The sequence below is a fragment of the Notothenia rossii genome, assembly GCF_949606895.1.
Source record: "Notothenia rossii genome assembly, chromosome: 8".
In the NCBI taxonomy this organism is placed as follows: Eukaryota; Metazoa; Chordata; class Actinopteri; order Perciformes; family Nototheniidae; genus Notothenia; species Notothenia rossii.
Genome location: NC_136906.1, coordinates 16755732 through 16769238, shown reverse-complemented (window position 1 = coordinate 16769238; position 13507 = coordinate 16755732). Strand labels below are relative to the sequence as shown.

At 39.2% G+C, this 13507-nt stretch overlaps 1 protein-coding gene across 3 annotated transcripts in view; it reads left to right on the top strand.

The window, feature by feature from the left end:
• The window catches only part of LOC307015358 (ras-related protein Rab-26-like), a 50984-nt gene that overhangs the window by 22643 nt on the left and 14834 nt on the right, over nucleotides 1-13507 (top strand). For 2 of the 3 annotated variants that reach the window (XM_079643896.1, XM_079643894.1), the window contains 3 exons: nucleotides 1064-1105; nucleotides 2661-2727; nucleotides 7510-7562. In XM_079643896.1, coding sequence (XP_079500022.1) covers nucleotides 1064-1105; nucleotides 2661-2727; nucleotides 7510-7562 — 162 coding nt within the window. The remainder of the gene's footprint in view (nucleotides 1-1063; nucleotides 1106-2660; nucleotides 2728-7509; nucleotides 7563-13507) is intronic. The other variant, XM_079643895.1, reaches the window with a different exon arrangement.

Sequence of the window (13507 nt, the reverse complement as noted above, 5' to 3'; positions counted from 1 at the left end):
TCCACGTCGGGTACGTTATGTATACCTTAATCTTCCTCCAGTAGAACCATTAGGCAGCAAACCTTTTGCAGCATACCCGTCTGCCCCACCTGTGTTGCTCTGTACCACTGTATTTTTGCAGTAAATACTTGTTTTTTGTTTGTATTTTACAGTTCTGTAAGTTCACATTATTTACAATTTGTTTAGTTAATTTACCTTTTTTTTCTCTTCAAAATAACCGATAAGAGTACCGTTAAAGGACCGGATCGATAAGCGGTATCGATAAAAGCAGTAGTACCGTTAAAACCTTAACGATACCCATCCTTAAAAAGAATCCTTAGTTGCATCCCTAATTTCCTCCTTAAACAGGGCAAGATGTTGAAGTGTATCATTGGTCTGACAGTGTAGGTCAGAAATATGTAGTGCTCCTCCAGTTGTTGCATCAGGAGTGATCAATGAGGTGAAGGGCAGGAGGCCGATTCACGCCTCCGAGATAATTTATCTATTTAGGTCACTTCCTTTCATAGGCCAGGTGTGCAATATTGGGCTACAGGGACAAATTGGCCCGATAAACACTATAATGTATATTAGAGAGCAATGGTATAAAAAAAATGGTGCCATAACAGCAGCTCAGCAGTTACGTTTAAATAAACCAAACCCTGCCTTCATTTCGACTTAATTCCATTTGATGGCAGGTAGTTTAACCTTAGTGCATCTAGTTCTCAAGAGTCACCCTCTGACCTGGGAAACCTCACATCCATTTGGCTGAGCCTCACTGCTGTGTGGTGAAGCCGGTTGAAGTGGCGATCAGAGGAATGTCTCGCTAAGAAGGCAAGAAGGAGGGAGGCGAAGGAGCAGAGGGGTAATCCTCTGGAGGAGGAGAGGCCAAAGTGAGGAGCAGACATGCAATATTGATAGAGGAGAGTGGGGCTGGTAGATGAGAGGAAGAGACAGCTCAGCCAGGTGTCTGCCACTTATGCAAACCTCAGGTTGTTTCCTCAACACACTAAAGAAGTTGTTGCTAGTTGGAAAAAGGGTTTAAATGTAGGCACTGTCACTTATGATTTCTTGCTTTCATTTCCAGAATAAAGTCCTGAACATTGATGGAGTCAAGGTGAAGCTCCAGGTAAGAACTTAATTTAATCTTGAAAAAACTACTTTTTCTACACACTTTTTGTTTATGGTAAATGTTGTTGCTAAAAGAAAGGCGTCAACCAAACAAGAATCGGTGTCTAACCCCCTATGGCATTGTACACTGAAAACCTTCCTATCCTATTCTTAACCCCCACCATTTTAGCTTTAGCAGTGCCTGTTATTCACTTTAGCTTTGTGATGCATAATGTCTAATCACACAATATAAATGAAAGTGTCTGTGGCCTTGGTTTGTGAGGAAATCAATGATCCTGATACAAAAAGCCCTTATTAGGGTTTATTCATCTCCATGAATACTTTCCATGAGGCTTTGAGTTGTTCTTCCCTAATCCACACTTCCTCCTTGTTTGAAATACATTGTTGTGTTTTTGATATTTCTCACAGAGAAAGTAAATATGTGAATCATCTCTGATGATCAGAGTTAGGAGTCAGTGGAGGCTGGTGAAGTGGGCCTTCGCTCTGTAATGTATTTAGTTGAGGTAAATTGGCTCAGTCAGTCTGCTGAGCACCCTGAAGCCCGAACAGAGAGGAGTTATTTTTCCTCCAGTAATTGCCGTTCTTCATGACGGCCTCTTGGCCCTGGAGGGGGTGGGGTCGTAAAGCAGAACCAGTAATGAAGCTGACACGTCTCAGTGAGAGAGGGGAGAAGAGGGAGGGTCTGATTAAAATCTACAGCAAGAAAGTGAGATGTAGTAAACCTGCACAGGTCTGCTTTAAGAGGACTAGAAAAAGTAATTGCCATTTGAGCCGAAATTGTACTTGTCATTGCTGCCTGATGGGGAAAAAGACACTTAATTAGCCTCATTCCACTGAGGTTGGTTGAGGGGACAAAGAGCACCGACCACAGACGATTAATATTCAATATCATGACCCAGACTGAGCTCCAGATAAAAAATGATGGATGTGCTGTGACCTTAAGTCTGCACTTATTTAAGAACCAGTATTTATTATATCAACAATGGATCAAATCACTGTGTATTGTCAGTGATTTTAGCAACTGTTAACTCATTGCTTTCATTTACAGCCTTAGTGTTCTGAGTTCCTTTCATCCCTTTTTAGTTAACCCTGTTTCCAGTAGCTAAAGGGGTCTGCACCAAAATACAGTAAAATATTGCAATTACATTAATCAGATGCTAGTAAACATAACTCTTAAGTACTAGTGATGTTACTACGGGTCTGCTGATTCATACATGGGTAACCGTTTGCTGAGACACAAGCTTTATGCTGATAATATATCACAGTTGGGTTTTCAGTTTGCTGTGCTACCCACCTGTCGCCAAAATAATTAAATGAGTACAGCTTTAAAGAACTGATCTATTTCAGTGCGGAATTGACAAGAAAATTGCCTTTGCAATTGTCCTGCATATCTCATTTCCATATTCTAGACTGAGCCAGGATCACAGGAGTAAATTGAATGGAGGGCTTCACAATGAGGTCTAGTGGGATGGATGAGCAAACAGAGGACTTATTAAAAAGATAGGAACTTCATTTTCTATTCGGTGATAACCTTCCTCTCTCATTCTCTGCAGATCTGGGACACAGCTGGACAGGAGCGGTTCCGCAGTGTCACTCATGCCTACTACCGTGACGCCCATGGTAAGACACATTAATATACACACATCTATACGTTAATTATAGATGATTCACTTCTGAGTTAGGAAACAATCTTGGTTTGTTTTACACTTTAGATACTTAACATGCAACCTAATAAGCAGATTATGGTCTCTTAACAGTGCTGTTTTAACATTTTGGTGTTTAATTTTTACCACATGATATACAGTTGCAAGACAAATTATGTGAACCCTTTGGAACTACCTGGATTTCTGCTTAAATTAGTCATAAAATGTGTTCTGATCTAAATCTAAGTCACAACAATAGACAAACACAGTCTGCTTAAGCTAAAACCACAGAAACAATTATATGTTTTTATGTTTTTATTGAACACACCATGTAAACATTCACAGTGCAGGGTGGGAAAAGTATGTGAACCCTTGGATTTAATAAGTGGTTGACCCTCCTTTGGCAGCAATAACCTCAACCAAACGTTTCCTATAGTTGTATATCAGACCTGCACAATGGTCACGAGGAATTTTGGACCATTCCTCTTTCCAAAACTGTTTCAGTTCAGCAATATTCTTGGGATGTCTGGTGTGAATCGCTCTCTTGAGGTCATGCCACAGCATCTCAATTGGGTTGAGGTCAGGACTCTGACTGGGCCACTCCAGAAGGCCTATTTTCTTCTGTTGAAGCCATTCTGTTGTTGATTTACTTCTGTGCTTTGGGTCGTTGTCCTGTTGCATCACCCATCTTCTGTTGAGCTTCAATTGGTGGACAGATGGCCTTAAGTTCTCCAGCAAAATGTCTTGATAAACTTGAGAATTAATTTTTCCGTCGATGATGGCAATCTGTCCAGGCCCTGAGGCAGCAAAGCAGCCCCAAACCACGATGCTCCCTCCACCATACTTCACAGTTGGGATGAGGTTTTGATGTTGGTGTGCTGTGCCTTTTTTTCTCCACACATAGCGTTGTGTGTTCCTTCCAAACAACTCAACTTTGGTTTCATCTGTCCACAGAATATTTTGCCAGTAGTGCTGTGGAACATCCAGGTGCTCTTTTGCAAACTTCAAACGTGCAGCAATGTTTTTTCTGGACAGCAGTGGCTTCCTCCATTTTATGACCAACTTATGCAGAAATCCAGGTAATTCCAAAGGGTTCACATACTTTTTCTTGCAACTGTATAATAAAGTCAGGTGCTGCTACAATATGTACATAAGTGTTCATAACAGAGGAAGCTCCAACATACCTTTTTTTATATATTAAACAATTGTTCTTTGCCATTAAGATACAAGGATAATTAGTTTTGGAGAATTCTAGAAAAGTCCTGCTCTATTGACATGAAAATAAATGTGTATGCCAGTGTTATAATTCACAGCAGTGGTGGCATCGAGGTGTAGATGAGATTGTTTTTCTTCTATTGTGGAGTACTCTTAAGAGCTGAGGGTTATTTTTAACTTTCCTGGGATGGAAATACAACACATTGAGGATTCATGTCCTCTTTGATGATTTGTAATCAGTCAAATCTCTGTGAGCCCGACTACATGGTTTTTCTCACAAAGCTTCTAACTAAGGGAGGGCTGCTCATAATAAATTGCTTCAATCAAATCCACATAAGCTTTTGTATGAGGAACTAAAACCCAAACCCTGAACAGTATGAAAAAACCATAAGGTGTGATTAGTCATGTTACATATTTCCTTAACCATCTAGTTTCATTTATGTCAGGAGAACAAAAAGTAAGTCACATACAAAGCCTGTTACTTCAATTTCTATTTGCACATGGTTTTAAAGCAAGATATACGTGTGAATAAAATACATAATACCTACATAGGATACATCAAAGGGTACCGCATGGATAAGTATACCATTCAACCAAATTATGCAGACAACATATGTGCAGAAGACGGCCACAGTGTGGGAGTCATTATTCAAACTATCAGTGAATATTTGTATATAAAAGCACTTAAAGGCCTATTTAGCTATTATACAGGATCGGTTTCACCCCCCAGAGTCCAAACTACATTTTCTGTGGAGGTTTTTCCCATATCACTCACACTCCTGCCGTAAAGTATACATAACGAGTGTTTCAGTGAAAATGGTTCAATAAGAGATGAGAACATGCCGAGAAGAACTAAAGGATTTTAGCTGCTAATGAAATGAATCAGATTACCTTTATTCGTCCCCCAGATGGGACGTTTACATTTGTTACAGCAAGTAAAGAGTCAAAGATAGCTTAGTATTAATTAAAAAGCATGCATTCAAATATTCAATATTAAAGTAGAAATTACACAATTTATAACTACACATCCAGTACTGCAGTTTTGAAAATATAGCAGCCAGTTGGAACTATTGAAGCTGGAAATGGAGGTTATGCTGACACAATTTTGCAGTTTGTCTTTGTGTCTCCATCATATTGAGAATGCATCGCTTGGTTCTGTCTTTTAATCTCCAGGCAGTCATTGATCTCTGTGTGATCAAAGGGAGATTTATATGCGTCTACACAATCTGTTTAAGTGTATGCAACAGGGACAGGTTGTTAGAACATGATTTTATAAGTATAAACTGATCTGTGTCGGTGTGTTGTTCTCATCCATGTCCCGTATTGGCCTTACCTTGTATAAATAAAGCAAGATTTATTTGCCTGTCTCCTGGAGGAAGGAGACCCTGGAAGACTTTTAGCAGGTCCAGTTTCAGGCACGACGCCCGTGAACTTTCCGTCATCTGAAAAACACATCCCACATCTTTGAAGTGCAGCCTTAGACATTTCAGTGTCAGGTTTTAAAATTGCTTTTCCATTACCACCATGAAGCATATCACAGGATAAGTTCAGGCAGCTGCACTATCTGTACCACTGAACAGAAAACATCAAGCATCTCAAAACATCCCAAGAGATGTGACCTCTTTTAGACACATCCCCTCCTCACCTGGCTGTTCTGGAGCTGAAGTGAGAAAAATAATTAGAGAGAGCCTCTGGTATTTCAAGGTTAAATTTAGACCGTCAAACTTTATTGGTGGTGATGGTAGAATTTATTAGAGCTTGACAGCCTTACGTAAATGAATGTCTTCTGTGCCTTTGGCAATGTAGATGGTGACTGTTCACGTTAGACGAAGTTGCAGTTAATCACAAACTCCTGTCAGTAAGCTTTTAAAGTTTCTGAAGTGTACAAAAGGCTCTGCTACTTTGGTTTCCCCAGCTTTGAGTATTTCAATCAAACAAAATCAAAAACGTTTTGTTCCGTCTACTCTGCTCTACACAATGTAGATACACTCTACACTGTCATTCCCTTTGTGATCCCTATAAACTCTGAAAACAAACTCGAGTTTTTATCTGCAGTGTACTTTAGTCCATCCTCGTATCACCACAGTGAACGGATCATACAACACAAGTAGTTTTTATGGTTAGCTCCCGGTGACTTCTGTCTCTTTAAAGCTAGACTGTACATCTGTCTACATCAAAGTATCTCTGTGAAACGCCAGCAGACCTTGGGCCAAGCTACGCCTCGACTATTATAACAATCTGTAAGTGCTGTGTGGCAGAGGTACTTCTACAAGTAGATAGTGCAATATATTGCTTTAGAATCAGAAAATGATACACCCAAGTTATATGCAGGAAGATTAAAGTGATGAGCAATATCTTTTACATTTTTGTCTTAGATATTGCCTATTGAGTCTTTGTCTCAATAGGCAATTACAAATCAACCCTGATAAATATGTCATGTGGGGTTCCTCAAGGCTCCATCTTAGGAACTTTGCTTTTTAATATTTATATGCTACCTCTGGCTGAAATTATTCAAAAGAGCAATCTAAGCTATCACATCTATGCAGACGACACCCAGATTTATTTTTAAATTGCACCGGGAGACTATTCTCCGATTAGAACACTGAGCAAGTGCATTGAGCACATCACTGACTGGATGACTCGGAACTTTCTCCAATTAAACAAACAAAAAACTGAGATCATTGTTTTTGGAGAGAGACTATTATAAGTGGTGAATGTGCACTGTGTGGGAGATAAATCAGTGAAGTTTGACAATCCTATCATATTCAATCAAACATTGTGCCTGCCATTAGCTAAATGTGATTTTTTTTTTTTTTTTTTTTTTTTTTTTTTTTTTTTTTTTTTTTTTTTTTTTTTACTTTAGAGGGACCACATGCCTTAATTTATTATCATAATATTGGTATTCACTTTCGTTTTTGTGTGTCCACGTGAAAGTACTGATTTGTTAACACAAATGTAGCTGGATCAGGGAAACTTAAAGAATGGATGGTAATGAGTCAGCTTGCTCAAGATCAGTTCAACAGGGCTTTAAACAAGTTGGACAAATGAAGGACAAACTCTCAACATGTCACCACGCTGCTGCTGCTGCTGCTGCTGCTGCGTTATTTCAGGTCACAGCTTCCACTCAGGATAACCCACAGTGTCAAATGTTGAGTCCCATCAGAGCGGCCATGTTGACAGCAGTTATTGATTAGGGCAAATCTAACAATGCTCAATTTGAAGGTTGAGGCTTGTCAAATGTACACAGTGACTCCAGCCATTTGGATGCTCCATGTTTTGCAGCGACTTTCCTTTAACAATGTGTAGTATTTCCTACTTTAACTTCTATTTCTGGATCAACTTTAGCTGATTGTGATGCAGGACTTTGACAGAGCCAAGAGACAGAGACCAATTGGCTTCGGGCACAGTGAAAATAATCTAAATCTTTCATGATTTTAATTTTGAAGGTTGAGACATCAAGGTTAAAGATTGGATTAACCCTTCCAAAATACATTATTTGCAGTCGAAGTATTTTTTAAACTATAAACTTTTCTGTTTCTTTTAGCTTTGCTTCTGCTGTATGACGTCACCAACAAATCATCTTTTGACAACATAAAGGTAGGTTACATTTTGTTGCTCTTTGTTCTAATTATTAATTGTGTAAGATACTGTAACATTAATCATTTCATTCACACTTTATCATACATTACATGAGCACATGTTGTTTTTCTTAAACATGTGCAACAATGCAAATGGCACACCTGACATGGTAACTTGCAATTAACTGAATATACTTTTCTATCAGATTGATTTTATGAATTGAACGGCTGTGTTGTCACAGAAGGCTGAGTAACATCTGGATGATATGAATTTGTTGTTCCAAAATGCTGAGTTTAATTGTCAGTGGTTTTTTGCCAACATCATTAGCCCATGTTTTTATCAAAGCCAGTGTGACAGTTGGTTGAACAAGCAGAGAGTAATCGGGGGAAAAACTGCAGAAGAAAGAGGAATGAGAGACATTGATTGTGATGCGCGATAGCAAGGTCAGATTTTAGTCAAAACTGTGTCCTTTCTTTGGACCTTAGGGACCAATCAGCTGTACTCAGATCTGTCTCATCCCCCTCTTTCTTTCCACTGTACTCTTCTGCCTACGATAAGGGGAAGTATAAAGATATTGAATTTCACCCGGCGTGGCTGCTATCCCTCTATGTATTAATTATTGTCTGGATCATAGATGTCAGTGTTCAGTTTTAGTTTAAAGTTATACATTATAGATGGTAACCATAGAGAAGCAATGTGTTGTGGCTGAAGTGAAAAAAGTCTCCGTGATGTCAAACAAACTACAGTTTTGAAGCCTTGAGTTTGTCGTTTCGACTACTGTGATTTGAGACCAGAGCGTGAATCTGAAAGCTGGACAAATAAATAGTTAGCTGAACAATACAATTAACATTTTCATGAACTTTCGAACACAAGGTAGCCCATCATAACACATACCCCTCTTTATTGTCTTTTACTGAGTTGGAACCATCATTTATGAAATGAGAATCATGCTGTTTGGAAGAAGACTTTAAACTAGTTATGAAGGTCACCGCTCTGTTATGTCCGCCCTTTCTGAAGCGGTGCCTCCTCTGCTCTTGGTTTTTACAGTGCACATTATCTCCAAGTTTATTGAATTGAAAAATAATGGGTTGTATGAAGCAATTTAGCTGAGTTAAGTTATATTTGATTATTCCTTGCTGGGTCGTCCATCTTCTGCATTTAGCCCAGCCCCAATATTACAGAGCAGCATCTTGGTCAATAGCAGTAAGATGTCTTTTGAGCGTGAGAGATAACCAACATTGATGGAAAGGTAACAGAACGGACCCAGCCGGGCTGGTGCGGTCCGACTCCATTCAGACCACTGTGGCGCCGGACCTGCTCATTGGCACAGACTGAAATACTGTGGCTGTTTGCTCCCTGGCAACAGGAAGGCTGTAAACAGATAATGTAATAAAGGATGAAACTGATTCATATCACCTGAGCACTCATGCAAAGGAAACCATTCATTAGTACCCAGGGTATCATTTTATTTCCTACGTTATCTGATGGATACACAGCTTTATGAAGTTACCATGCGTGCATAGAAACTGTTCCATGAACATTTATATACATATAACCTTATTATGAAGAAAAAAGGTTGTTGGTGCAGTCTGTCGTTTAGTTCACAGCAATTTAAAAGTTAATATAGTCTTGGCTACACGTACACCTATTGATTTAGAAAATCTAAATAACATGAAAATCCAATACAAAAGGAAGAAGACGGCCAACCTGACCTAAAAGGTTATTTGGATTTAATTTGCCATAGAAAAAGGATTTGAAAGGATACAGAATTGCAAACTAATTACTTCAAATCGTTAAAGAAAATATTTATCTGAATCAATAATGAAAATAATGTGTTTTTAAGACCCCTTATATTGAAAATAAGAAATATATCTTCTATCCATAAACTTTGTATTTTTGTTCAGAAGATGAATTAGCTGGAAACACGTCAAATTGGCCACCTTTTTTTAAGAGTCAATAGCAGCTTTTTAGAAACAAATTCTCCATGACCTTCATGGTGTCTCTATACAACCATACCTGTTGTTTCCCTCTGTATTAAATGCACCCTGAAACGGTAAGAGTGGCAATCTCCAGCTGCTTTAATTGACACTGACCTCAGGAAAAAAAAAAGTATCTTTCTCTGAGAGCAGCAGAGACGCTGTTAAGGGAAGGAGAAGGTGTTTGTCTCCAGTCTCTGCCACAGAATTATGATGTGCCTATCCGCCCTGAGACATCGTTAAAAAAAGAAAGAGGCTCGTCTTTAGCTACGGATATGAACAGCAGCTCAAAATAGGTGGGGGGTGAGTTTGTGTGTGGGTGTAGAAGCTGGACAGGTAGGACACTGATAGGTTGGGCAGGCAGTTACCGGATGGAGGATGAGTAAATGTCAACAATTTAAAATAAAAAGTCTTCAGGGCCGGTGAAACGGAAGATATTCAGCCTTAGTCTTTTTTCTTCATTGTCCAACACATCGTGCTTCAAGCTTCAGTTGTTTTTAAGCCTTCACCTCAGCCAACTTTGAGGACTTAAAATCTTGGATGATTCGGATTGTTCACTGTACCTTGCTTTGCATCGCTGCACTCATCAGACTTTTAGTTTTTACCTAACCACAAGGAAAACTGAAGCTCATTTCCTTATCATTAAAGGTCTCCTATTATACTGTTTTTCATCTATATATTATAGGTCTCAGATATATACAAAACATGTCTCTGAAGTGTTTGGCTCCAAATACAGAAATAACAGATCATTGCAGCATTACCCATAATCCCCTCTGTTTCAGCCCTGTTTCAAAAGTGCTGATTCTCTGTCCCTTACTTTAGATGAACATAAGGAGCCACTCCCCACGCCCCTCTGAGAGATATTTGGTTAAAAAGAACACAATGGTGCGCTAGGAGGAGATTCAGGTGATAAGGTGGGCGGGTGTTACCTTGGTTGGTGATTGGCTAATGGTTACACAAGCCAAAACATCGTTATGACATTATAAAGTGGCCAAAATCTGATCGGCTCATTTTCAGGCAGGTTTTTATATGAATGGATCAAGACAAAAAGTGAGCGAATCTTTTTTCCTGAAACTTTCAGAATCTCTTTCCACAGAGGGGACACATGTTTATGTATAAAAGTCAATTTTGCATAATAGGTGACCTTTAAGAGAATTTGAACAGCTCTCATCATGGCTACTTCCAGGTCATTTTCCTCAGTTAGGAACCTTCCTAAGAAGAATTGACAAAAAGTCCTTTCTTGCCCTACTTAGCCTTCCTACCTTTCTTCCGTTCCTAACCCAAAATCCACATTTAGTCTGTTACAGCAAGTATATACGCTGGTGGCAAACTACAGATGCCTGCTGGCACACCGCTGCCAAACGAGCACTAACTCATCTTAATGGACACTAATGGTGATGAATGCCACTCTGAAGGAGAAACGAGAGGAAAAACGTTCCTCTCTTCCTCTGCTCTCAGACCTCTCTGTGGTGTATTATTTTTCTATTATTTAGAAGACATTAAGGCAGGCAAAGCATTTGCGTCATAGGAGTTGTCATTCATCTCAGAGAGAAAGACTTAAAACTTGAGGTGGGAGACACTTAGTGAAAGCAATTTCGTATGTTCTGAAATGCTTTATCTAAAATAGCTGCTGTCATTAAATAGTGAAATTGTGATTGGAGTGGTTTAAAGATGCTAGTGGTGTTTCTTTAATCTAAAGATTTGTTTGAGTTTTTTTCTGGTTTGTGTATTTTAAAATGCATATTACAGCAGAGGCTGTCAGAGTAACTTCCTGTAGTCAGTTATGTCTTCTATCTATTGTATTGTTTGATATACACAAGTACAGCGGTTGATGGTGTAAGCCATTGTAGCAAAAATACTTTATCAATTTTGTAACGTGATGAATGTTGTCTTGTGAGAAGAAGTGCTTCAGGAAGACTATAAGAGTATGTTACGTCTGTGCTGCAAATCATTTATCTGAGCTCCTCCTGTTAAAATGCAGCCTGGCTTCTGTTGTGCTATCATTCAAAGCTAGATTCATTTAATGTTTACTGCAATCAGAAAGGTTCAAAACAGAATAATTTATTGCTCTCCGTCTTACAATTAACCTGCAGATCCCAAGACCCAACAATTAGAGCAACAGACTGCTCTGGTGATTATCATCAGCTTTGCAATTTGTGGCTATGCCTAAATACTGGTAAGGTCTCGTAAAGTCAACTGTTTGGTATTGAGCAGTAAGCAAACCATAGATTTACCAGATTTAGCTTTTTTGGGAAACAGCTGCCTGGGACTAAGATAATGCAGATGAACACAGAAAAACTAAATGTAAAGATTACATTTGCATACAAAAGACAGAACAACTAGCTGAAAGGATGCTCAATGGCTTCATGGAGCTATGGGAAAGTTACGGTCAAGGGATTACTTTTTTGTATTTGTCACTATAAACAATCTCCTTCAAATGACATAGTTTCATTCAATGGCAAAGAAAGAATGTGATCTCTGGCAGATCCGAAAAAAAGCCTCATCACTTTTTGTATTGACTTTAAGGCAATGACAAACATTACTTGCCATTCATTTTGTAGGACTCGCTGTTCTGCTGACGTGACAGTAATTCCAGTCGTGATGTTTTGAAGCTGAACCTTTTGAAATCCCCACAGTGTTCTTATAACATCAGAATTGATCAGCGCCCAGGCAGGGATCCAAGTAAAGCAGTCTCATAAGAAACAAACTCTGTTTTTAAATTGACTGTGTAGATCAATAGATGTGACCTGGATTAGAATACATGCTCTATAAATATAATGAAAAGATTCTTATCGAACAGCCTGCCTTTGATGCTTATTTTTAAATGTGTTATTGTTTTGCAGCTGTGATTGCTCTTACATCTGTGTGTGCTGATGCCCTAATGCTTGATCATGCTTAAGTGTGTGTTGTAGAAACCCAATAAAAGCAATGAGAGAGATGAAACCTTCATCTTCGTGCCTTCATTCATCTCTCTCTCTCTGTCCCCGGGGCATGAACCGGCTTCAAATGAAATGGCCGCCTGCTTACCTCAGAGCCGTTAAATGTCATGGCACCACTGCACCAGATGGGGATGAGAAAGGGTCAGTAAATAATGCAGTGATATGAATTTAAATACCATTCATTTATAATCACTGGCGCATTTATGTAGTAAATCACTTCAAGCAAGTGAAACATTGTGGATTATTCTGCACCATCAGGTTTACTACGTGTTAGTGAGGTCGTGACACGCAGTAATCCTCATTCATCATCTTCCCACTCACACAGCACCTGTAATTGCTGGGAACATTAATAGTCTGTTGGTAAATAGCCACCTATTGAGTCAAAGATGGAGCCGCCAGTGGAGAGTAGTCCTGCAAAGGCAAACTGTTGGTGTTCAACTGCTTTATGATACATTTCCATTTGCTTTGATGTCAGATAGAAAGTGGAAAAACATGTGACACTGATTAACTCATTCAAACACAACAACAAGAAGATGTCAGCTGTCTACTTTTTGTTGTTGTTGGAGCAATTTGATTTCCCAGAAGGAATGAAATGAGTGAAATATGACTATTTCCATGGGAAAAAAGTGTATTCTCTTTCTTCTTCCTTGTTGCTGCATTTTTTCTTTTTTTGGGGGGAGAGTATGGAAATAAGGATGGCCATCACTTTTCTGCTCTTTGTTACATAACAGCTCATTTCTGCCTGCTCACCAGGGGGGGGGGGGAGCCTTTTATGTTCCTGTGAGTTTGTTGCAACTCTGCAGAAGGAAGCTCTTTACCTGTGAGGGGGCTGACAAAGGTCAAAGTCATTCAAACGCTCTCAGAGCCAAAATATGATTTGCCAGCGGTCTTTCCATCTGTTCTTTCAGCTTTAAAAGTAGCAGCGTGGAACCCATTTAGGAGTGTTTATGCAAGTTTAAAGAAACATGTTGTTTAGCTGTAGCCTTGGGTACAGAGCTTTTAGATCGATACAGAAATATGCTGCATACAGAGTATTTTCTGCTTGCAG